Below are 25,021 nucleotides of genomic sequence, written 5' to 3'. Positions count from 1 at the left end.
CGTGGCTTGTTTGTTTGGAGCCGTGTGAGCTCTGATATACGCATCCGTTAGCAGCGAAACTCTGTGAAATTATTCAGCTCTGTACTGTCATAGTCATATAGCTTTAAAAAGTCTTGCAACCAAAACCGGAAACAAAAACGTCCGATTCCAAACAAACCCGATCGACATACTGATCTCTAATGGAATATTCATACCTCGCTGTCAATACCGCTCTTTTTTGCATTTACTTTACGTTTTTACAAAAACGTTATTAGCAGCTTTTTGTAGGAAATTTTGTTTTCTTTCAAATGGTTCATAATACAACAATCAATTGTAAAGTGACTGCTAATGGGAGTAGTTTTTGTTGATTAATGTTGCGGCTTCTCCATTATAACTTATATAAATATAGTAGGCGTGGCCTGTTTGTTTGGAATCGAGCGAGCTCCCGTATACGCTTCTGTTGGTCGCAGGACTCTGTGAAACTATACGACACTGACCCGGGCAACGTCGGGCATTCTGTAGTATACATATATCTATATTACATGCGATGCAACGTCGTTATGCCTATTTCAACCGATGTAATGAATTATCTCCACCATTATTGATTGCTATGCTTAGTTGAATGCCATAATCGAATGGATAAGCATGATGAAACGTTCCATAGTCTAGTGAACCTCCAGGACTTGAGGTGTTGAACTGGAGGTTTCGAGATTAAATCCTTTGTGAAGTGGATTTTCATTGCTGAATATATATATATATATTTATATATATATATATAGATATATTTATATGTACATGTATATATAATTTATAAGTACTTAGTTATCCTGTGTTTTGTTTTAAAGTAAGTCTACATCTAAATATAAATAAGATGACTGGAAGAGTGACACTGCGAAACAGATTATGAGTGAAGAAAAATTCGACTTTTCAGATAAGTTTTAGTATGTATATGCATATGTATGTACCATAAAACCTCTAATTAAACGCCACCTCTATTTGAACGTCACCTTCAATTAACCGCCACCCACAGAGAAGGGTTTAAAAATAGACCGCCACTCTTCAATTGAATGCCACCTCCATTTGACCACCACTTTGATATTATTTGATCTTTAAGAGCCCATAATACCAACTGATGAGTAAAAAAGTGTCCAAAAAATCGTATTAATAATGAATTGTTTATATCAATAACAGTTAATTCTATCGTGGTCTCATTGTCCAATTCCAAAGATTTTCGTTTTATTTTCGTAAACACTTTGAAAGCAATGGAAAAGCAACACCGTAGCAATAACCAATAAAGGTCTCAGGCTATTAGTAGTTTTCTGTTTAATGAGGTCTTACTACTTCGGAGTAGCCTACATATAAAAAACGGCTCAAATTTACGATGGTAGTTGAACTTTCCAAAAAACGCTATAGAAATAATTACTGTCCCAGGATAACAGTGGTTCCTTGTTTAACGCGGTCCTGACACTTCGAAGCACATGTACATATATAAAGACGGTTTAAATTTATGATGATAGATGTAACTTGGAAAGCAATGCCATTAGAAATAACTACTAACTGTCTCAGGCTAATAGTAGTTTCTTGTTTAACGTGGTCGTAATACTCCGAAGGACACGCGTATTAAAACCGGTTCACAAGTTTTGAACCAAACGTTAAGTTTACTAAGCAAATTTTCACGCGTTGCATTCATGCTAAATGCAGCACGTGAAAGTTTTTCTCTGCTAAAAAGAAGTTATTTGGGCGCTAATATCGACTAGTTCCGCAGTGCAAAAGAAGAGCTGAGGCCAGAAAATATTGTGGGAGGTTTGGACAATATTGGACAATTAGATATTCGTTCCATCGAAAGCAACAATCAAAACGCAGTTATCTGAGCAATTGATGGAAATATTTTTGCTTTAAAAACGTTAATTTTTGTTCCTGCATGAAATATAAGTGTGATTTGTTCATATCACTTGTTAAAAAATATATATTTGTATTATTTGGTAAATTATTATTGTATAATTTATAAATATGCAGATTTCTAGCATGTTATTTATTGGCATCTTTGCGGCTATCTTAACACGGCCTACAATGGGTCGATGCTCATAACTCTACTTCTATTGCACATTAAAAGCTAGTTTTGGTTGCAAACTGCAGCAAACATATCAAAGAGCACAATGAGCTTTTATTCAACAATGTTAAATATGGATATAAAATAAAATATGTCTTCAAATTTAAAATGAAATAAAATTTGAAAATGCCAACAAATTGCAAAGAAGGACAAGGCTATAATATCATCGCAGGTCAGTTGCGGGCAATAGATATCAACTAGTACAGATATTTCTTGGTTTTTTTATGCATATTTATTAAGAGATCTTTGACGAGCTAGAGGTAAGTTGGCATATTTATTGTATCCAAAAAGTTTAATACCGCTTTACCGGAAAAAGAAAGCAAAATGTAGGCAACATTCCCTTTGCCTGCAATAGAGCTAAATTTATTTTCCGAAAATACTGGTGAGCCATTTGAAAAATAGACCGCCAGCCTCTATTTGAACGCCACCTCCAATTGAACGCCACTATAGAAGGCTTGAAAAATAGAGCGCCGTGGCATTTAATTATGTGTTTTCCGGTATATATATTTGATATGTGGTATATGGGATATACGCATGTGTGTGTGTTCAGCTTTTGTTGGGCTTATTTTTATTGATCTGAAACATGGATATTCTTAGTCGAGTCTTGTTGAAACACCTTTCAGTTTGGTTTTATCTTTTTGTCCAGCATTTTCTGAAAGTTCCAAAAATCGTTAAATAATTTTCTATTTATAAAATTTTTGCAAAGGGGTGTGATAATTGTAAAGCTGGACGCTTTTCAAAATCTAGTTTTGTTCAATGATTACTTTAGTGAATATTAACAAAAAGAACTTGTGCTCCAAAAATCATTGTCAATATACTCGCTACACATTGAGACATAAAATAAGTTGAATCGAATTTCTACTTGACATATTTTTCGACATATTTTATAATAGTTGTTGTTTTGGCTAGAACTTTTAGCCAAAACAACTATTTTAAAAACAGTATTAAACAATAATTATTAAAACACAGTTTTACTAAAACTGGTGTTCGGTCATCCCTTTATTAGCTGTTTTGGCTCTAATGAGTTTAGTGGCGTCTTGTAGAGCCGACTGGAAAACTTGGCTAGACTGGCTGCAGCCGTGGTTCAAGTATGACTCAGGACTATCTAAATCACTCATCTATCTGCTCAATACCACACAGTTGGTTGCTCTCCTCAATTCTGATGACAATCGGGTGTTTTCGCTACCCCTCAATGCCATCATCGCCAAAGTGAAGCTGCTTAACACCAAGGTTTGTAGAAGTTACACTAAAGCTAAATTTTTAAGGCTTATGCAGTATGCTGCTGATGTGATCACAAAGTTCATCTATTTTCAATCACATTTCTTTTAAGGTCTCCAGTATGTAGATTGGTTTTTATTGATTACTTTTTATTCACAGTAATCACTTTATTGTGGCTGAATGTTATTTAGTTGCCTGTATTATGACTATATAAGCAAATATTCATATGAATACTGCTATGAATATCAATATGAATACTATTATTAATACTGGTATGAATACTGGTATGAATATTGGTATGTTTACTGGTATGAATATCTGTATGAATGCCACAATGAATATGAAGTACTGGTAATAATACTTGGAGGCTATAAGGTAAGTAAAGAACTTCATCAAAACATTTAAAAAGTTCAGTTTTGATATGAAATGAATTGCAGTCATGTTTGGTCGAACCAGATCTTTACCACTTTATGTCTGAAAGAAAGTTTCTGACATGTTCGACCTGCATTTGGTTGTCACCTCATAGCGGGAATCCATTTCAATCACTGTTAAATGCTGTTGTTACTCTCTGTAAATGTATAGTGCTTATGTTCGTTGTGTTAAGCTTTTTACTAGGTTTACTTCTTGCAGTGCAAATGCTGTCAATAATTGGCTAAACCTGTTGTACCTCACTGGTAGAGCTCTCCAGCTCATCAGAAAACATGTTTTCACATGTGCCAAATGTTGTCTATTTTCTTATTTGTTTATATCTTTGTTTCTGTTTATAGGAAACGAGAGTATATCAAGGTCTGCTGCGCTTCATGAAAAAGGTCCTACCGAGGTAATTCTGTCAAAGCTCACATCAGTAAGACTTGATTGATTTCTTGTAACATAGGAAGTAATGCTTTTTCTTGTTTGTCTAGCGTTCTATCCAGTATTTCAGATTTTTATATCTTTAAGCAAGTATGCTCAAGAGGTTACAAATACGAGCGTTAGTAGTTTGTTATGTCAAAGTCTTGTGGAGTCGGAGTGATACTGGATCAGTATACAAGCTTTAAGGATTTGTTCTATCTATATGCTGCCCTATTTTTCTTCTATTCCATATTATGTCAGATGTGCAAAAATCATCGATCAATGATTTTTAAGAGCAAACTTCTGCAGCTTCAAGTTAGAATTTTCATTGACGGTTTCTGCCTTAAAACCTGCATGTATGGTTCAATGGTTGAACAATGCTTATAAATTCAACTTTAGTCAGATTATATTGGGTCGTGCGGAAATATTTGTAGAATGAAGACATTGGACCAGCATTCTGTGCACTCTTGCGCTTCATTCCTACATCTGCTAACTGCGCGGAATCCGGATATCATTGCCTCTGAAGGCATGTATGAAATCATACAAGTTTATATTTTATCAACTGAAGCATATCTGGAGCATCAGAAGCAAGAGAAAAACCAAAAAAGTGCATCGTATTCCTCGAGCAAAAGTAAACAAGTCGGATCATTGCCAGACGATCATGTAGGCTTTCTGATTAAGCCATTACTTGAACTTTTGGATGACATTAGTACCAAGCTTAATCATGGATCATGGAGAAAGGGAAGGCTTGGTTCTGTCAGCAGCTCAGGTTATGCATCATACACACGAGGCTTTCATCGCAAAGTAGAGCATGAGGAAGTTGAGGTAACTAGCAAATGTACATTCATTCATTCATCAGTGTTTGTCAAGTAGTTGTGTTACGATGGTGTGTGTTATATAATTGGCTATATTGTCATCTAAGTTGTGATAAAATATTTCATCATAATCAATCAATTGTTGGCTATAATTTTAATAGCTCAAATTACTAGTACAACTTCGTTAAATGTTACTCATTGATTAATTGATTGATTGCATTTTGTTCTTATTTAGGAGCCATAATTCTTATTTGAAGGGTGGTGAATCATGATTGAACAGATTTTTAGCATAGATTTTTAGCGTTTACAAGCTAGCATATTTAAACAGTCTTCGCTGCCATCATGAAAGCGCTGTAGATTAGAATCCGTTTCCAAAATGGCTCAAATGGAAGGTAGTTGAACGAGATGGCGTCTGTTTACACTTTCATGCAACCTCATTCGTCGAAATATTTTCATAAATATACTTCACGCATTCAATAAATTATTCTTCTATTGAATATTATGTACTTGAAAGGTTGTTTGAATGTTTGAACCAAAATGTATATCTATTAGATATGGGAAGCACTCTTCAAGGGCGATCCAGTGGAGACGGTACTTGGGCCATATTGGCTTGCTGGTCTCATAGAACGCTTCACTGAGCGGCTGTATGAGGTAAATTATTATTTTCATTGCATCATGAAATATTTTTGCGCTGATAATCTTTCTCTTAACAAGATGAGAATGATGAATCATAATATTACAGGTTAGAGGTCAAATAGCTGCTGTCATTCTTGTCATTAACTTATAGTTTTTGTATTTTTGTGTGGAAGTTAATCTGTTATCGATATTATGAAATGGCTAATTGCAGGTGGCGAAAACTGATCCAATGAACGTGGTAGATCTATATTGTAACTACATGTTTGATATTCCTTCCATGGATCAAGTTGTAGCTCAGGTAGCCTTTATTCGTGCTGAAAAACTCCTGGTAAGTATGTCAATAGTGTTTGCTGTTTATACAAGCTTTAAACTGAAATAAATATACATGTATGTCAACTCATGGTACTCTTCTTATATTAGTATCGTTGTTCATTCTAGTTTGAAGGTTCAAATAAAGTTCCATATTCTGGATTATTAATTTATTTGTGTGTTCATGCCATTGCGGTAATCTTAACTCATTCCGATATTCAATTAAGCTGTGAGTGTAACTGCAGCTGTCCAATAACTGCTAGCATAAATATTTCGGATTTGATCCTTCGCCTTTGCTGATACTACCAGTCTTCCCCAACAGCTCGTAAATACAAAAGTTCATGTTTTTAAGAGTCAATTTAGTTCTTTCCAGCATCTTTTGCAAGCATCACCTGCTATATTTTAAAAACGCAATATTTTTGACTTTTTATACACTACCACTTTTTGTTCATTTTAATGTAAATTCAATGTCTTTGGTCAGACATAGTCGACCATTATATGCCATAAGTTTAATTTAAAAGAATTGTAGAAGCTTTATGGAAAATAGCGCAAGTTTGTTGATATTTTAGCGTTAGAAGAGCAGTTTTGTGAATCCATTTGTGTAGCATGTATACATTTAATGTCTATGAATAAACTTAGAGCAGAGGCGCTAATGCTGCAGATGACCTTTAAGACCTAACCTTTTCCTGTAAACTAACTTTGCATCATCTATAATAATGATTGTAGTCTAAGCTCTCTTGCAGTACAAAGTATATCGTTGCTGTTTCCCCATGTATAGAAGTCTATGAACCATGAAGATGGTGTCATATTCACACTTTTGATCTGTTTGTTTGTTTGCATCCTTCTTTATAAGTATACGAGATATATTTCATGTTGGTCTTTTGCTTGTGTTTAAAGAATGAAAAGTTTCAATCATTCTTGCTTGGGAGGCATAAAGGAAAAATTGGTAAGCTAGTTGATCAAGCCCTTCAAAAGACATGGAACAGCAAAGATGAGTCGGATATGGCGATCATCAAGAATATCATTAAGTGGGGAAACTTTCTTCCTGTTTGGACTTTCTATGGTAGGTAAAACAACTCGATCATCAAAACCTGTTAATAATACAATCATGTGTAATGCTTTGCATTGCCCATATTGTTTAGAACTCACATTTATCCATCACTCTGTTTTTTTACATAAATTAACAAGTTTGGTTTTCAGTGATTTAAAATCATCAAATGGGTGGCCAGTTAATTATTAGATTGTTTTGCACCTAATAATCGCTATAATTATAGTATCAAATCTCTATTTTGGCTATTCAGTTGACCTTATTTTCTCCACAGTATAAATCCTAGTTAGTTTAAAACAAATACAGTTTTCTGTACTTTTATGTTCAAGTTGAAGCCACGCGACGATCATGTGATACGGTAGTAATAGTATAACATAAATAATGATGCATAATAAGCGAAAATGGTGTATTTATCACCATAATTACAATTTTTTAGATCATACCCTAGAACACTTATATTTCGCTAGTATTTAGTTTCGTGAGTAGCACACAAAGTAAAATTTCGCTGCAACTTAATTTCGCGGCTCTGATGAGTGCGAAAATATAGTGATGTGAAAATAAATGCAGTGGAAAAAACAGATTACATTCCTCAGGTCCAGTTCGCTAATAAGAAAAAACATTTCAGTTTGGGACTAGTTCGTATTTGTAAACCACAGGTTGAAATGTGTGGGTGAGATCGACAATTCAGTTTGATCACTTCCTGCCATTTGTTTCTTAGACTATCAATGAAGTCTAGGTCCCTCACGCCGTGACTTTCACACTCGAATCCCAAGAAGAAGAAAATAAATAGGAAACAACCAACTTCACAACCAAAACTGTATAACCCTTACGCTGCCATAAACGCATTTATGCGTTTTCTAGGGGCCACTGCCACAAATGCATTTTTGGACTTTCTCAGCAATTGCGTGGTAACCTGATTTCATTATTCATTGACCACATAACCCACGGTCTTTAAGAGTTTTATGAAATTGACTGTGTTGTCCAAAGATTTCTTTATAAAATCAGCCTAAAACAACGAAGCAATTTTAAACTTTTGTTTGAGAATTTCTAATCTAAAAACGAACATTTTTCTGTGAGTTCATTAACTACCCCGCGCGAGTCATAAAACAGGTAATTAGTTGTTGATGACATTTATTGATGCCAATTTAGATTTTCGTGATTATACAGATAATTAAAGTAGAACTTGAAAAAATACTGTATACATATCATGAAGCAATATCGGCAATTTCGGTAAAATGGCTGGCACTAGGTCGGTAGCGAATTTGTACATGGTTGGCAGTGAGAGAGATAATGTGGTTGGACCCGGATGAGGGTTGATATCGTTTTTGGTTGGTAATAAAATTCACCACTACAATAATTATTCTTCAATTTTATGACTTCACCTACCAGACTTTCATCCTCATCAGTTACAAATTCGATGACTAAACTGATATAATCTTAATTTGCTTTGCCACGCTGCTCAGTCGGTGTATTAGCTATAATGAGTTTACCAGAAATTTCCCATTGAGCCAACCACAGACGAAAATTGCCTGCATTTCTAATATGACGATTTTATTGTGGATATCAATGAACAAAGCTATTTAACTTTGCGTTTTCGCTCGTTCGTTATGATAGTTTAGTTTCGCTCATTAAATTTTCGCGAGAGGATGACACTGCGAAAACGCGAAAGTTAGATGCCACGAATACATAAGTGTCCTAGGGTATTACAACTTTTAGTGATAAAACTTCTATATCTTTATGAATTACTTGGCATATGGCAAAAAAGGAAAAAGCTCCAAAAGCCAGAGGGGGCCGCAACGAGGAGATGAAATAGCCGCGTGCGGCTCCGGAGCCCTGGGTTGTTGACCAGAGGGCTAGAGCATACCTGTTGTATTAGGCATCATTCACCTAACATTAATATGATTGACTAAGCTTAGACTTGATGTTGCTAGCCAATATACGAATAAAGTTCCTGTATATGTTAAGATAATCCTTACTTTTATTAAGTTGTGTTCTGTATCGATGGAAAGTATCTCTTTGGAAAGTTATCTTTCTCAAGCTTATTTATCATGTAAGACCAGTTTTTTTAGGTCCAGAACGATTGGTTTCTATGGAAGTTTTTACTTTTAACTTTCTGAAAGAAAAGGCCGTAGAATTACTTTCTGATCAACTTCAGTGCATATTAATTCCCTTTCATACTTAGCATTTCATGTCTTTGTAGTTCGTCTACCGCATGACGTTAAGATATCATCTATTAGTTCACAAAGCAGAGAAAGACTTGCTCGGTCCCAGAAAGTGATTGAGCAGTTATTTCGAAGTCTTCTCAGTGGAACAATCAAATTTGGCAACTTTGTTTTTCTTTACAAAAACAAACCAAAGTTGTTGGATTTGTGTGATATAACGGAGAATCTCGCTAGATCCAAACCAGAAATAGAGCGAATGATGGAACAAAGGAATGAAGAAAGGCAGTTGTTTTTAGAGTTTCATGACCGTGTCAGTGATCTGTGGCAGGTGTGCAAGCCAGCCGTCAAAGGTAGGTTGGAAGACCAAAGAAAGTTTCTGATTACTGTCTTTCAATTGGTTAGCTGTTAAGACTAACTCAGTGCAACTATGAACAATAAACCAAATATTGAATATATATTTCAGATTTGGCTTTCACTGTTGATGACTTGAAAATATATCTAAACAGTGATAAATATTGCTTAAACAAACTGTTAGCTCGTCCCTTGCTGAGTTAGCTTACTGGCCCGTTGCTATGGCAATAAGCCATATTTAAACATCACAAAAGATTTAGCGTACTGAAGTTCTAATTCCGTGCTGTTAAGTATACAGCCACTGATTGTATGTAGATGGGGGAAATATTGTGGACTGGCTTGCGAGAGAGGTGGATCATCTACAGTTTGTTGAGACCATCTCATCGGATAAACAAGTCATCTGTGACTATATTCCTGCCGAGATCAGAAACATTCTGGACCTCTACAAAAAGATGAAACCAAGAGTTGTCTTTTATAAACTATTTACTGTGCGGTTGAAGATCGCTAGCAAGGAGTCATTCTCTCATGTTGCAACTGTGTATTTTCAGTCAGTCTCTGCCTTTAAAGAAGTCTGCAATCAGTTTGCCACCGGTGAGTTTTATGGCAATAATTGTTTACATAAGTATCAATTGATTTCTTTTGTAAATTTCTTTTCTCATATCACAATGAGCAGCTTAGCAATTCTAATGTACCAAACTTCCTCTCATGCACTTCTTCAGCGAGTCATTTTTCTCAATATGGCTGTAATTTGATTGTTTTTATGTCTCAAAACTTCTATTACTGTAACTTAGTAGTTGAATGAACAGCAAAATTTGAAGCGAATTGGTTAATTGGTTTTTTCAGGTTGTATCAGCATCGCCGAGTTTGAAAAACACCACGATCTTTTCTTTAACAACAATCTGCAAACACTGCTAGAGGAGTTGCCTCACATGATCCCTGGTGATCTGTTCTCTGAGCGTGAACAGCAGGTCAAGCTTTCAGCAGAGATGGACAACTGTCATAGAGGAGCAGAAGTTATGCTTGCAATGAAGGAGCGATTTAAACTCACTGGAGATTTCTCTGACATGCACCGAGTTCTTGAGACTGTGAGTTATGTACAATGCTTTTAAGTTTTTTTTACCATGGAGGCCGTTTGTTTGAATGCAACATTGCGCTCGTGGTCATCTTTGTGGTAGTAGACATCGATGGATTAATTCATGTGTTTCACACTTCTCTATGCTGCGCAGTCAGTGGATCAAGAGTCAAGCGATCCAACATTTTTTACAAAGCTAAATGTAGCTTTCCTTTTTTTCGCAACAAATTTTCCCGATTTAGACAAATAATATTTTTATATTACTGAAACTAACTTTTTACAAACATGTATGACTGAGTATGTGTGCCTCTACAGTTAGCTGCAGCTTGTTTTGCGTATAGTTATAACCATGAAACAATAAGTATGTTGTTTTCTTTGATAACTCATGCACTTTTGGACTTTCTTAGATAGGTACAGGTTTACTTTTTCCTATGTGAATAATTGTTCAAACCTTTGGAGATAGTTACATGTACATATTTTCCTATACCACGAATGGTTTTAATTTCGGCTTAATCTATGTCAATATATGTTTCTAATATGCTAATGAGATTCATCAAACTGTTGAATGTGACTACAAAGAGACAAATACAGTAGGCGCTCTTACAACGTAAATAATCCATTCCAGGAATGTTTACGTTATAAGGATTTTATATTATACCAGCAGTAAAATACACATAAATTGTCTAATCTGTTGCAAGATCTTTCCAAAGTCATCCTTTTATCATTCAAAAAGGAAAAACTAGACAGCTTTTTAATTTGTTGGTAATTCCTTAACTGCAGAATTATTAGTTTGCTTCGAAAACCTTTCTTCTTTTTCTGATCAATTTCACTGGTTTTATAGACAATGATTGCGGTAGGTTTACAAATATGTTGACGGGCAACGCACATCCTTAACATTTATCTACAATGATTTGTTTATTTTTTCTAAACAACAATGTCTATTCTGCACAGTAAAACTAATAACAAATATTTTATACATCCACAATAAAGCAAAATAAACATAAATTTTTACAATAGAGTGATGTCTACTTATTCGTTATCTCTCTGTAATCAGGGGTCAAGGGTAGGATAAAAAAATAACTTTCGATGATACTCCAACTTGTGACAATCAGATTGGTACAGTGTCGCTGTAAACCTGCTCCAATCGATTGATTTTAAGTATTTATGAACAATTGCAGAGCTACCTAATTCTGTTTCGTCGACACATCTGACGATCTATCGCGACGAACCGAAATGTCATTGAAGTGTATGTACATATAATAGATTCAACGCTATACGTATGTAGTTTTTTCTCCCACAAGTGCTGCAAGATTTGTTACCATTCAACTTGAAATTTTTTAACTCACCCCGACTTGACACTTTGTTACGTATTCAATTTTTTGCGTAGTAAACAGCAATAACTTTTGCATAATTTTTTATGTTATTTGAAATTTACGGTATATGAGTGTCTACTGTAAATGGACGCATTGTTTGATGCTGTATTCTGATTATATTATTATGTCTTTTTTGTCTCTGTGTTGTAGAAAGACAAAAAACTTGAAATGCGTTACATCACAAAGAAACTTCTCAACAGTGCCCAACGAGTAAAAGATATTTCTAAAAAACAACGACAGTGCTTGGAGGCTTTTGCGGACTGCACGGAGTTTGTTGAGTGGGTACGAAAGGAAGTACCAAGTAAGACTATCTATTCACCTTCACGGTAGTCCATTATATTCAAGTTTATGCAAATTTTATTAGAAAATGTTTTATATCTGTTGAAAAATAAAAATGACTTGTTTTTATAAACATATTGTTTTAGTTTTCCATTTCGAATGCTAAAAATCTTTTCTTCAGAGATATTCGTTATTCTATTTACATTCTGTTTCATGTTTTTTTTGCTTATTTGTTTGTATACTTATATTGAAGAGGCTGCTGCTTTTTTGTGGTGGATGCAGTAAAAGTCGCCGTCTCTATTATTGTTTCAATGATAAAATATATTCAAACAAGACGAGGAGGCACTTAATGCCGCAAAGTCCTTTCATTGACACATCTATTTATGCGACTTATAGAGAAAGACATTAGCAACTTTGTGGACCTTGCTAGCAGTACCCTCGGAGAGGATGACCTAGCTGCACAAAAGACAAGATACCTTCTGAATGCTCTTACCGGCTACACTCCTCTGATTTACTATAACTTCGAAGAGGGTGAAACAAGCTTTGAGCAGTTTTGGGAACTGTGTAAGAAAGTCTGGTCTACAATGGAGAAAAATCCTGAGCTGGAACAAAACTTGGTATCTGAATATTTTTTGTATCTTAATTTTTTGTCATGCTTGCACTATTTTTTCGCATTCCCAATATTTGATGTCTTTCAGAGGAACTCTTCAGCAGAACTTGACTGGATAAAACAAGTCAAGAGCCATTATGGAAATGTGGAAATCAAATCCATAGCTCAAGCGACTGCCATTGGTGAAAATGGAATATACAGGATTGGAAACATTCCAAGCTTGAGCAAAGATTTCAAGGTAACTCGTCTTAACCTTACCACCGATTCTCGGGCTGCAATAGGCAGTTGAGATTGTTGTTAGATTGGTTAGACATGGTCGTAGCGTAGCTGTAGAGTATCATTGGGTTTTTATTGCCATTTATGTAGACACTTGAAGATGTGATAGCCTTGAAAAGTCACATTGAGGAGAGGGGCCGAATAACCGAAAAGGTATACAGATATTCTGATCTGAAAGACCTACAAAGTAAACTTACTCTTGTCGCTGGTGACAAACAAAAACAAAACAAGGAAACCATTCGACGATTTGATGAGGTATGTTAATGTAGTTTTATTGTTTTATTACTAATGATTTATTTATTATACGTATTCTTTAAGAATCATGACTTGAACTTGCATACAAATCTTGAATAATGCTGTTGCCATACACAATTATGTTTTAACGTGCAAGCTTCTACACAGATTTGGGCATAACCAAACATTGTAGATGAAAGATGCTGTGGAGAATATAGGAAAAGCATATCTCGAAATAAGACGAGCTGGCTGTATCCAGTTTAACGATATGTTCATTGAAGTGGACTGCAACAACAAAACTCATGTCGCAATTAAGATAAAGTTCAGCTCAATCGGGAGGGTGGTTAGAGGCAAGAGAAGCGAAAAGACAGCTTTGGAGCATTGTCAAGACATTTACCACTTTATGAAGGGCTGCATAGAGAAATGGCAAACCAATATGGATAAGATGAGGAGGTATTATCACATGCTTGAGAATTGTCAGCCTCCTGCAGCTGATATACAATCCAGTGTCTGATGAATCAGATTTCATAAAACTTATGAGCAGTTGATCATTTCTTTTAGTGATTTCTGTGGTGACTGTGTTTTAGTGATCACTGTGAGCTGAATTTTTATACGATGGAGCAGTTGGTAGTCCTTCGTCGTGAGCTGGCAGATTTCAGTGTGGCTTCTAAGGCAGCATCCCTGACACAGGTATTCAAAATTTACTTTGATTTCAATAAACAGGTTTCTGTAAAATACATATTTTTTAAGAGTTTTTGTGAATATCAAAGTGAATTTATTGCATACTCAAGCTTACAGAGAGGCGAAGATTTTGATGGCCAAGCCTAGTGCTTGGCTTACAAATACTGTGCTTTTAAATGCATCAGGTGTAGTAGTATTCACTTATATGATTAATGCTAGTTCACACTATGTATATCTTATGTGTGTCTATTATATGTATCGTTGATAATAACGATATTCTCACTACAGCGCAATCCTGCCATACGACATTAACTCGTTTCGGTGTTGGGGTCGCAAGGCAAAAATGTTGCACAAAGGGGCATAGAAACCCATAGGAATTATCTGTTGCCCCCTAGTAAAAAAACATCAGGTTTATATACGTACAGCACAGTAAAAATTAGTTCCAAAATATTATGTTAATCTCAGTTTTATTTTTTATATCAATTTATTCAAAACCGCTAGGCTAACCCACTCTTTGCATTCTGATCTTTTCTTGTATCCTAATCATGATTGCACCCGCTAAACATGTAATTTATATTAATAGTTAATATTACCTTTCCCGTTTGTTTTTCTTTAGAAATTTGTTTTAAAAGCTTTTCTTACCATTACTCATTACGTACTTTTTATTTGTAATTTCAAAATGTGCCGTTTCAATTTAAAATGTGCCGTTACACTTCTACTTCCTGTTTTTCCTAAGGTTTGATCACTAAATCTGTAAAAGCTATATACTTGTCACAAGGACAATTGTATTATCTGAGTAGTAATAGCCTCTACGTTCTCTCTCCGTTCGGTCAGACAAAGTACTAGACAATGGCAGTCCGATATCTCATTTTTATGTTTGTACGTTTTATGTTTTGGGTATTGCTAAATCGGTAATGCGTAATACAGATGTACTTTTAACGCCGATGATACGCGGACGATTGTATCATCTCGAGTAGGAATAGCCTTTACATTTTCTCTTCGTTCGAGCAGACAAAGTACCAGACAATGGCAGTCCGATATCTCATTTTTACATTTGTATCAGTATCGAGAGGTACCAGTATTGTCGTGTTCAAAGTTTTGATGGATAGCTTCTGCTGTAACAGTAACATTTATACACACACTTCTATGCATTCATTGTCAATTTTAATTCAACATGTTCATGATTTTATTTTGTATTCTCTGAGTTGAAAATTATGTTCACAGAAATTATTTTACTCACTAACAGTTGGAGGTACAATATGTTTTTCAACATCTAATGCTGTCTTGTAGACGGATCACTTGACCATAACTATCTTCTTTTATTAGTAACTAAAATTAAGTAATTCAAATTATGACAAAGGCATTATATTAATTTTTTGTTTCACATTTTATGTTCAAACGTTGAATAGTTGTTTTAAGATACTGTGGCTCAGTCTTCAGAAATCTAGCAACCAATCAGGTGCTTGTTTTCTCTTGTTCTCACTCGCTTTAAAAATATTTTAGCAGACATCCTTGGTATTCTTCTCTTACAGTCTCTTCCATTGCTCGCTATGATCAACCCAGTGAGTTTGTCCGAACTAAAAGAACTCATCAGCAGCTACGCTGCCAGTGGAGAGAAAATGAAAGACATGGATGTAGACACTGAGGCTGATATAGGCGGCGACCTAACTACAGATCAGCTAGATATTGTTGAAGAACTTTCTGGTGAGCACCCTGACTGGCCTCAAGAATTTATCATTCAAGCAGTGAAACAGCTGGACTCGACCAACCCTTGTAAGTAACTGTATATTTGTCTGCCCATGCTTTTTACCTGATGCATTTTTAAGTATTTGAAGGTATATACCGTACTTACATTTCTACCACTACGTATTACTGCTGGCTATTGTTGACATTAAGAGTTGTTATATGTTGCTAAAAAGCACTTGTTAGATTATCTGAATAAAACATCTTTGTTTCTATTCATGTCATCACCTTCTCAAGCGCTTTTTTTTAGTTGAGTATGAGGAACTGGTGAAGGAGCTGATAGCAGCATCTGAGCAGCCTGTCAATGAAAAGGAGCCGATATTAAAAACATCAGACGATCTTCTGCTTAGCCTCACTACAGCCTTGTTCGACAAGTACAGCCCTTTTTCATTGTTTTTGTCTCCTTCCGTGCCATGTTAACTTGTTATTTTCATGAAACATCTGTAGTTATTTTGCGAGAGTATTACATGTAAGTAAGCATGCTTTACATCCTAGTAACCCGTTTCAGGCAACAACCTCTTATAGAACAACTGACGGGGATCTGGGATGGTTTTGTTAAATTGACTGATGAGACCATTCTTAACTTCCTGAGTGTTGAGCACCTTGCCTTCATCCTTCATCGCTTGCGAAGTTAGTTTCTATCACATCTGCTGCTTTTTTTTTAGCTTGCCCAGAATAGCTTAACAATTATTGCTAGAAAAATATTCGCCCAAGAGCTGTCAGTGACCAAATTTAGCTGTTTTCCACTCAATGGATCAATACGCGCCCCTAATTCCAGTTTTTTTTTCTTCGATCCGTTCACTCCTACTTATGTGACCAGCCAGACAGTTGTTAGCAGAGTCGGTATCTGCTGATTAAACGATTTTATATTGGGTCAGTTTTCAAATCGATATTTTATCGAAATATTGGCTTTTTTTTGCCAAACTGGAGTTGTCTATTCACCTCGTTGTAAAGAAGGGACAACTCCTGTTTTAATCGATATTAACCTATATTGTCTCATATCGTTCATGTTAAAGCCTAACACTATATATCGAAAGAAGACAACTCCAATGTTCAATATTTTTCGATATTCGATATTTTTAGAGACCAAATGATCAAATGTACATGCAAATATATCGTGCAGCATTAGTCAGAAGCCTCCAAATATGCTATTGTCTTGCAGACATGATTTGCTCGAAGAAGAAAGATAGGACCATGCCGTTTTACATGGAGAGGGGCCGACCTCATCTCATTGCTGCTTCCCACAGTCAGTCTTGCTTCTACCCATAAATCTCTATAGATTATAAAACTAAAAATAGAAGTGTGCAATTCCTGAATTTTTCAATGTTACTAACCTTGAGCTAGCCTTGGAATGGCTGTAACAGTCACTACAGTGGTGTTCATCACCACATTTAATGAGATTGCTATTATAAAAATTATCAATCTCACAAATTAATTTAAACCAATTAATGCTCCTAATTTTTATTTTCATAAGTTTAAACTTGATAATTTTGGTCACAGACATCGGCTAGTCGACTACATTAGCTTTTGCATAACAGAATCAGACTTATATAAACATGAGTAAAATTGTTTTTTTCAATTGTTCTAATTTTCGATGTACAGTATGTTGAACTTTTTTGTCTTATCATGCATGGTCTCTCTTTACTTGTCTCTATGCACTACTAGGAATGAAATACCAGCTTGTACTGTCTCTATATGAGTTTGATCGAGTTTGTCCCCATCCAACCAGAAACGAAGTTCTGCTTTGCACCAGCTCAACACGAAGGGATGAGGTAAGTGTCACAATTCTTTTTTATTTCTTGGAAAGAAATCGATTTGATGGGGTTGAGCGCAGCAATTTATATACAGGTTCAGAGTTTATCGGTTTCATCCATAATTCAATGCAAGTTATTGCTGGACTAATCAAGGTTCAGTAATGAAACTTCCACTTAATAACAGAACCTCAAAATTCAAAGTTATATATTTAAGTTGGTAAACATCTAACCGAAGTTCATGTTAAAGCTGTAGTTTTAATCATGAGCTACTAAGGGGCATATTCTGGCCTCACATCTGGCTTTCATATTTTATGAGCTCTATTACAAATTAAAAAAGAGACTTCTAAATCGTGTGTAAATTATTTGCTTGTGACGTTGCAGCTGGCATAATTATTAAGTTTATTATATACACAATGGTGTGTATCTTGTTAGTGTGCATTCGACTTATAGTGCATTGTCTCTGTAGGTTATGCTGTTCCTCAGCCGAGCACTTAAAGATTCTACTTCCTTTTACTGCGTGGTTAACTCTCACCTACTTGAGCATGACATCTGTAAAGAAATTGAGCAGACAATCAGTGCAGCCAATGAGATGTCAAACGTACAATATGGCCTTGCTTTTATCTACTCGGAAGAAGTGAAAAATGCAAGGATTCGCACTTACCTTGACAAATATTTGGTGAAGAATGTTGAGGTTGCGCCTCTAGAAAATTTGAAGACTTACGTTTCCAAGAACCTTACAGTCCCTTCATCTGTTACTCCAACAGCTAGCTCCGCAGACCCTGATAGGTATGTCTGGAGTAATTTTATTTACATGCTATGGTTTAAACCATAACTGTCACGTATTTTAGGTGAATCAGCGTGGCTGGTTCACCTAGAATATACGATAAAAGTTGTACGTGACAGTTATGGTTTAAGTCAGTTCTAAGATCACTCCATTTTATGTACTTTAAATATGATCATTTGTTTTACAATATTCTCACAGCCCTTTTTTATCAATTCAATAAATAATAGCATGTGACAAGGTAACGGCTACGTCTTGCAGTTATTTCCTTTTGTGTGCTCTATTTTCAGGTTTACTGAGCCAATACTGCTAGTTTTAATGTTACATGTCATACATAGTTTGCATTGTTAGTGAAATCATGTAGCAATTTTTGCATGTATTTTTTACTTTTTGACCTAGAATGAGAGCCTTGCTCTTCTTAATACTGTCCATGAGCGTAACCAATTTGTAGGTCATATGCGCGACTGATTCGTTCAAGTCGTGCAGGAGTGGGAAAGTCGCTACAAAAGCTCAATCTTTGCCATGAACTGAGAGTTGTACAGGAAGTGACTGGAAAAGACATCACTATTCCCATCTACAAAGTGATAGACACAGATAATATCATAAATTGTCTCACATCAAAACTTGGCAATGGTTACTCCGATACTCCATGCAGTGTGATTCACTTTGATATCGCACATGAGGTACTTTGTGTTATGATCAGTTCCATAAGTTGTTCATTTTAATAATTTTTTATTAACCAGTTTTTGTAAGGATTCAGTTTGTCACTTCTGGATTACCAGAGATAGATGAGTCGCAGTTCAACCTCATCATATCAAGATTGTAAATAAATAACTGTGGAGTATTTCTTTGACAATTAATTTTAGATAAACATATATGAATATGATTTGTTCTATACATAGAGACCAAAAGCGTGTCAACCTAGATACTGAAACTTGCAAATAATTTGACATGAAAATGAGATTGTTGCATGAGAGTTCATAGTTGAAGATTTGGAAAGTCTATAAATTGTATCAGACTTATTCAACTATGGTCTCTCTTTTTTATCTTTTCCCTACTTTTTTATCCTTATATATAATCTACTCTGCGCAGGTAGAGTCAGGGGTGGATGAGCTGCTGTTTAACCTGATTATCCTGAGAAGTCTTGTCAACTCTGAAGGTGTTGTCTGGCAGGCTCAACCTACTCAGTACTACATCATTGAATGCATGCCCTGTATTAATAAGGTGTGTCATTACCTGGTTTTTCGTTTTACTTACTAAGCATTTGGCTTCTCATTTAGCCAGCAGTGATTTAGATTGCAGTGTTCATAAGCTTTGTTGTCTCATTGCAGGACCGCAGCAGTGTGCACGAAATCTTTGACATTTTGCCCACAATCACCTGTATATCTCCAGAAGAGGCGCTGAAGAAATACACTGATGAGCTTCCCACTGGTTGGTTTCGTTACTATATCTGTTACCCAAACACAAAAGTTTTTAAATTTCCTGTTGCTATTAACACTTAGTTGCTAGATGGCTTTTACGCACTTACATAATGCATGAGTACAAAAGCTTCTGAAACATAAATCCACTTAAAACAATCTCTTAGATGATCCTTGTAATGTTAGCTAAAAGCTTGTAAATAAGAAAAACCTGTTTTAAATGAGAAAAAACTGTAATAAAATCTTTGAATAGTTTCTAGCAATTCGTACATCATTCCAGCAGTATTTGGAACTGCTATTTTCCATAATAATATAATCATATAGGTCACCATTGACTTTGAGAAGTTGTTGGTATTTTTGGAGTAGTCTGAAAAGTAATTCAGATAAGTTTCAAAAAAATGCAAATATTTTTTTGTTTTGTTAATAGTTTAGTTTTTTTGTTTAATGATTAGGCTGTTCATTAATCTTTTAGAAGATAGAAACCTTTTTGAAAGTTTAAAAGGTTGTTTTATCGATTTGAACATTGAATATTTTCATTGTTGAGAAATTTCAAGATCAGGTATATTTCACTCATCCTATTAACTGGTCTTTTTAGCAAAGGGCATTAATCCTCTTTATGGAAATATGCTTGCATAACATGAACATATGAACAGTGCATTTTTTACTTCAATTGCTTCTACGTATATGACTGTCAAAGTACATTTGGGTCGATTGGGTCGATTCTTCACAATCCAAAAATCTTGGGTACAGTTGCCAATGTTACAAAAATGTTTCCTTAGACTGTGTAATCAGAGGGAATGACAACAAAAATGTTTGCCGTACTGTTTTGCTTACAGCATTTGTCACCAGAATAGTTATGGCATCTCTTGACCCCCTTTTAGGTGTAAGCAAATTTTAAGTATTCTTGCATAGTTCACACTTTCATAGTTGGCATAGAGTCTTAGCACGTTATTTAATTTGGAAAGTGCTTTTATAGATTCCTTCATTGGATTTGACCAGCCAACCCTTTACTCTCGTGAATGGCAGACAGTCCTCCGGTTCCTTGAATGCCACCAAGATCCAAGCCCTAAAAATGACTACTGGATAGAGGATGTCGAGATTGCTGACCCTGTTCAGGCCCTTCAGCTCCTCATACAGTTAGATCATTTTCAAGACTTCCATTGTTTAATTGGATGGCGCAGAATTATTAATTTCGCCGTGTCGGTGGACATCCTATTAATTCTCATGCTGTACAACATTTTTAGATAAAGATCTGATTATATTTAGATTGGTTAGTTGCTGATCTTCTATTATGTGTAGTTAGTCTGATGCAGAAAGATCATCCATGCCCAAGTTTTTGGTTTGCAGGGCGTTAGCTTAAATATATCTTTTATTTTTGTAGAAACTGTGGCTTGAAGGAGCCATCATGGAGTGAGCTGCGACACTATGTCTACTTCCTTAGTGATCAGCTTTTTAAAGTTGAAAAATCACCGTATTGTCTGGAATCTTCTGCTCCAGATTTGCCTGGCTTCAGGAGATTCGTAGTCCAGTTCATGTTTCGAATGGCTAAGGTACAGATCTGCATTTTGTTTTTCTGTTTTCCCTTGAGGTTCTTTCCCTTCAAGGCATGTTGTAACATTTCATTAACACGCTTTTTGTTAGGCTGTTCAGAAAGATATAACGTCACATCTTTCTTTGTAATGTATAGTGTGATATTTGGTTTACTCAGATATTCGATATAATGCTATTAGAGGTACAGTGAGATAGCTATTTTAGCACAGTTTAATATTGTATACTGCAATGGTTCAGTCGAGTGTGGAATACTGATGTGATAATAGGACAGGGTGACTAAATTCTGATTTTTGTAGATCTTCATATCTTGAAACAAGTAATATCTAATGACTTTTTCATCAGTAAAATCTTAGAAATAAATCTCTCACAGTATTTAACATTTGCAAATTGTATCAAATATCAAAAGGTCAGTTCAAGATACAAATTGAAACATATTTGTTTTAAAATTTTGACGTATAAAGCTGTAACACAGTCATATTTGGAGTTGCTAGGAACTGCAAGCAGAATCCAGGAAGATGACAGTAATACTATATTTAGAAGCTGCTCATATATATTTGACTTACCTGTAATTGACATACTCACACATGTAAAATGCTCTGAACTGACAATTAAAATTACTCAGTGATTGTTTGAGGTGTTTTGGAACAGTCACGCTATAAATCCTTTGTGCAATAGTAATTCTTTATCAATCCTGTGGTTTAATAGTACTGTCTGACTAACAATAACTCTTTTCAGGTGCGAGTCATCTCATCATATCACTCCTATCATTATTGTTGGCACATTTTCTTACTCTTTTGACACTGATGGTCATATTGTTCTCTTACCTTTGCGCTTCAATAGTATTAGCCTTACATTTCTTTGCATAATTATTTAGAAATTCAATTAAACCATTCAGAGTTCTGGCAATGATGTATTATATATCATAATGCGCATATAAATGTGAAAGCTCTATTTCAATTGAGTAAGTAGCATTATTTAGTCTCGATGTACACCCTTACTACATATCGATGGTGTGGATTGTTTTAACAGGACTTTGCAACTCGGTCATTGAAGATAGCCGAAGAGACACCTGGAGCTGCGCTCAGCGAGGTTAGAATTTGTTCTCTCGTAGATCAACTATTTGTACAAAAGGTTTTGAAACTATATTTTGCTCAACTCCTGATACTATTAACTCTTGCATAGAGGGCATCAACTAGGTTGTCGGCAGGAGTAAATCAACTTATCATTTCCAGTGTCCGTTTCAAATTATCATTTGATATGTCAATCTGGCTGGTCCAGAAGGTATGCCCTGTGGAGATTATGCAGGTCAGAATATTTAAAAGATGTAAAGTTTCATGAAGATTCAGCGTTGAATTATGTTCAAAATTATCAAAATCTATCAAAATGCTAACATCTTTAGCAACTGATCACCTACTGTAGATGAGAAATTTCACAAGCACAGCAATGAGAAGTTTGAGCACATTTAGGCTATTGTGGAAGGAAATGGGGAAGAAATGCCAACTAAAGATAGTTAGCGTTGCACTGTCTGCATCAAACATTCTTCTTTCTGCTAACTATTAATTCTTTATAACTTTGATAGCCCGTATTTTTACTGGAAATTGCTAAAAGAGGTATGCTGGCTGTCCTATCAAAGTCCTCAATGTTTACCCAAGTAAAATGGTCCGTGTAGGCGACAGAGCAGGAAGACGCTGGAGCAATGCTTGATCAACTGGGAATGAAGAGAACCTGGGAGAGTGTGAATCACCCATACTTGTTCTTCAATGAAGATGGTGAAACCGTTACTCCTCTTGGATTTTTTGCAAAAAGCATAAATGGTAGGTACAATGATTTCCTGTAGTTTTTGATGATATTGATTAGTATAGCAAGGCAACTGTTTATGGTGCCCGATCGTTGCTTATCGTGTATCGCCTTCTCAACTAATTCATAAATTTATCTTAAATAATTCAAATTAATAAGGTTTACTATGATCTCTTGAATGTATGCAAGCATACCCACATTTTTGTCGGTATACGTGTAAAAGATTGAAATTATATTTGCAACTGTTTTTATCATTTAAATGCATAAGAACAGTTGAAAAATACAAATTGTGATTTAGTGAAACAATCTATTGTAAAACAAGTTATTCTTTGAAATTGTACATGTATGTTATAAACATAATGTAATGACAGAATGTAATATAAAACTTCAGATAGCTTAGCTCAAAGCAACAGATTCATATAACGGAGACAATTATAGTAAATATGTCGCGTTTACAAGAAGAAAAGTTGATTTGCTGCTATCGTTTGCTATTGTTTGCTAGTTGCCCGCGCCTACAGTCTTGTCGACTGTGACACTCTAGAAGAGCTTGTGCCTGACGCTATCACAAGAGAGCTGAAGAGAGCGCTTGATCAGTGTCACCTCTCAATGTCTGAAAACTTCAAGAATTTAAGAAGGTTTGTTTGCTAAATGTATCCATTAATATGTTTTTACACTCACACGCGTGGCTTTTCTATACAGTTATTTATGATTTACTATGTTTGCGTGTTGGCATGAGACTCGTACTTCCTGTCCAAACTATCACTTCATCTACGCATGTACTAGGTTAACATTAGTCCAATTGCTCACACTAACATACTTTCTATGGTCTCATGGGCTCATTTGTAATTTACAGTATTTATTATAATTTCGCAGCTTTTTGTATTTGTGGTCGATGAGAGTTATCTCCTTTTGTTTGTTTAGGATGGACCAACTGACCAAGCTCCGTGACGTGATGGTGAAAAAGTGCATGCTATATGACTCATCGATAACATATGACAAATCTGCAACGAGGAATAACATTCCATATTTCGCACTAGACGATGATCCTGATCCCAACTACGTGCTGACAATGGACAATGCTAAAAAAATTTTAGCCATTCATCAGAGGCTCAGGTGATTCCTTGTGCATTTCCTGTAACTTTTTTGCAGATGAAGAATAGGTATTTAGCTTGACAAATCATTAAGTTTGTCAAATATATGCTAATGTCAGTTCTCATGGTAATCATCGACCGTCACATCTGATACCACTCCATTATTTATAAGTAGTTTGTTGGTCAAAAACATCATTTGTTACCGCTCTATATAATGTCAAATTTATTTGTCATATTTCAACATCTTTTACCTTATTTACTTTCTTGAGCTAGGAAGGTAATAGATTTAGTAGATAATTTTACAGAGTGAACATTCCTGTGATTATCATGGGTGAGACTGGCTGTGGAAAGACCAAGCTTATAGAGTTCATGTCAAAGCTTCAAGTTCCAACACCTCTGAAAGGCCAATTGACTACAATGGTTACCGTGAAAGTGAGTACATCTAAGGCTTCAAATCATATTATAATTTGAGATGGCATTCAATTTCTTGTAATCAAAGATTTTTATTCTCTCTCACACTTAATTTTGGTAATATTTTTTGTTGGTTAAGCTTATGGGTGTAATTTTCGGGTGTAGCTTATGGGTGTAGCTTATGGGTGTAGCTTATGGGTGTAACTTTTGGGTGTAACTTGTGGGTGTAGCTTGTGGGTGTAACTCATAGGTGTAACTTGTGGGTGTTACTTATAGGGGTAACTTATTGATGTAATTTATGGGTGTAACATTTCTTGATGTTTGTTTGGTCAGGTGCATGGTGGCACTACTGAGGAAGACATCATACGCAAAGTGTATGCAGCACAAGATTTGGCAATGAGAAATCGACAGATTTGCCAGGAGTATGTGGATAAACTGGATTCTGATCAGGTTGGTCAGATATAATATGGCTTAGTCTTTTTCCACTAATC

At 35.4% G+C, this 25,021-nt stretch overlaps 2 protein-coding genes across 2 annotated transcripts in view; both read left to right on the top strand.

The window, feature by feature from the left end:
• The first annotated feature begins 16,206 nt into the window (after positions 1-16,206).
• Positions 16,207-24,145, top strand: LOC137394065 (E3 ubiquitin-protein ligase rnf213-alpha-like). The gene is made up of 13 exons (XM_068080784.1): positions 16,207-16,357; positions 16,890-16,973; positions 17,393-17,499; positions 17,948-18,267; positions 18,714-18,945; positions 19,355-19,486; positions 19,594-19,693; positions 20,657-20,816; positions 21,062-21,230; positions 22,261-22,320; positions 22,901-23,045; positions 23,531-23,663; positions 23,950-24,145. The coding sequence occupies exons 1-13, from the start codon at positions 16,207-16,209 to the stop codon at positions 24,143-24,145; spliced, it is 1,989 nt and encodes a 662-aa protein (XP_067936885.1).
• Positions 24,146-24,426: 281 nt separating this feature from the next.
• The window catches only part of LOC137394714 (E3 ubiquitin-protein ligase rnf213-alpha-like), a 66,875-nt gene continuing 66,280 nt past the window's right edge, over positions 24,427-25,021 (top strand). The window contains exons 1-2 of the mRNA XM_068081482.1: positions 24,427-24,551; positions 24,864-24,980. Coding sequence (XP_067937583.1) covers positions 24,447-24,551; positions 24,864-24,980 — 222 coding nt within the window. The 5' untranslated portion in view covers positions 24,427-24,446. The remainder of the gene's footprint in view (positions 24,552-24,863; positions 24,981-25,021) is intronic.

Source organism: Watersipora subatra, chromosome 4 (assembly GCF_963576615.1).
Source record: "Watersipora subatra chromosome 4, tzWatSuba1.1, whole genome shotgun sequence".
NCBI lineage: Eukaryota > Metazoa > Bryozoa > Gymnolaemata > Cheilostomatida > Watersiporidae > Watersipora > Watersipora subatra.
Note: the sequence above shows the minus strand (reverse complement) of the source record. Positions and strands in the feature narration are given on the sequence as shown.

What these genes read in the sequence shown, in the direction of transcription:
- LOC137394065 (XM_068080784.1), top strand. Translation starts at nt 16,207, where the DNA reads ATGCTTTACATCCTAGTAACCCGTTTCAGGCAACAACCTCTTATAGAA. An exon ending in CACTGATGAGCTTCCCACTG is followed by an intron (nt 19,694 to 20,656) that starts GTTGGTTTCGTT and finishes GTGCTTTTATAG; the next exon opens with ATTCCTTCATTGGATTTGAC. An exon ending in TTTTGCAAAAAGCATAAATG is followed by an intron (nt 23,046 to 23,530) that starts GTAGGTACAATG and finishes ATTGTTTGCTAG; the next exon opens with TTGCCCGCGCCTACAGTCTT.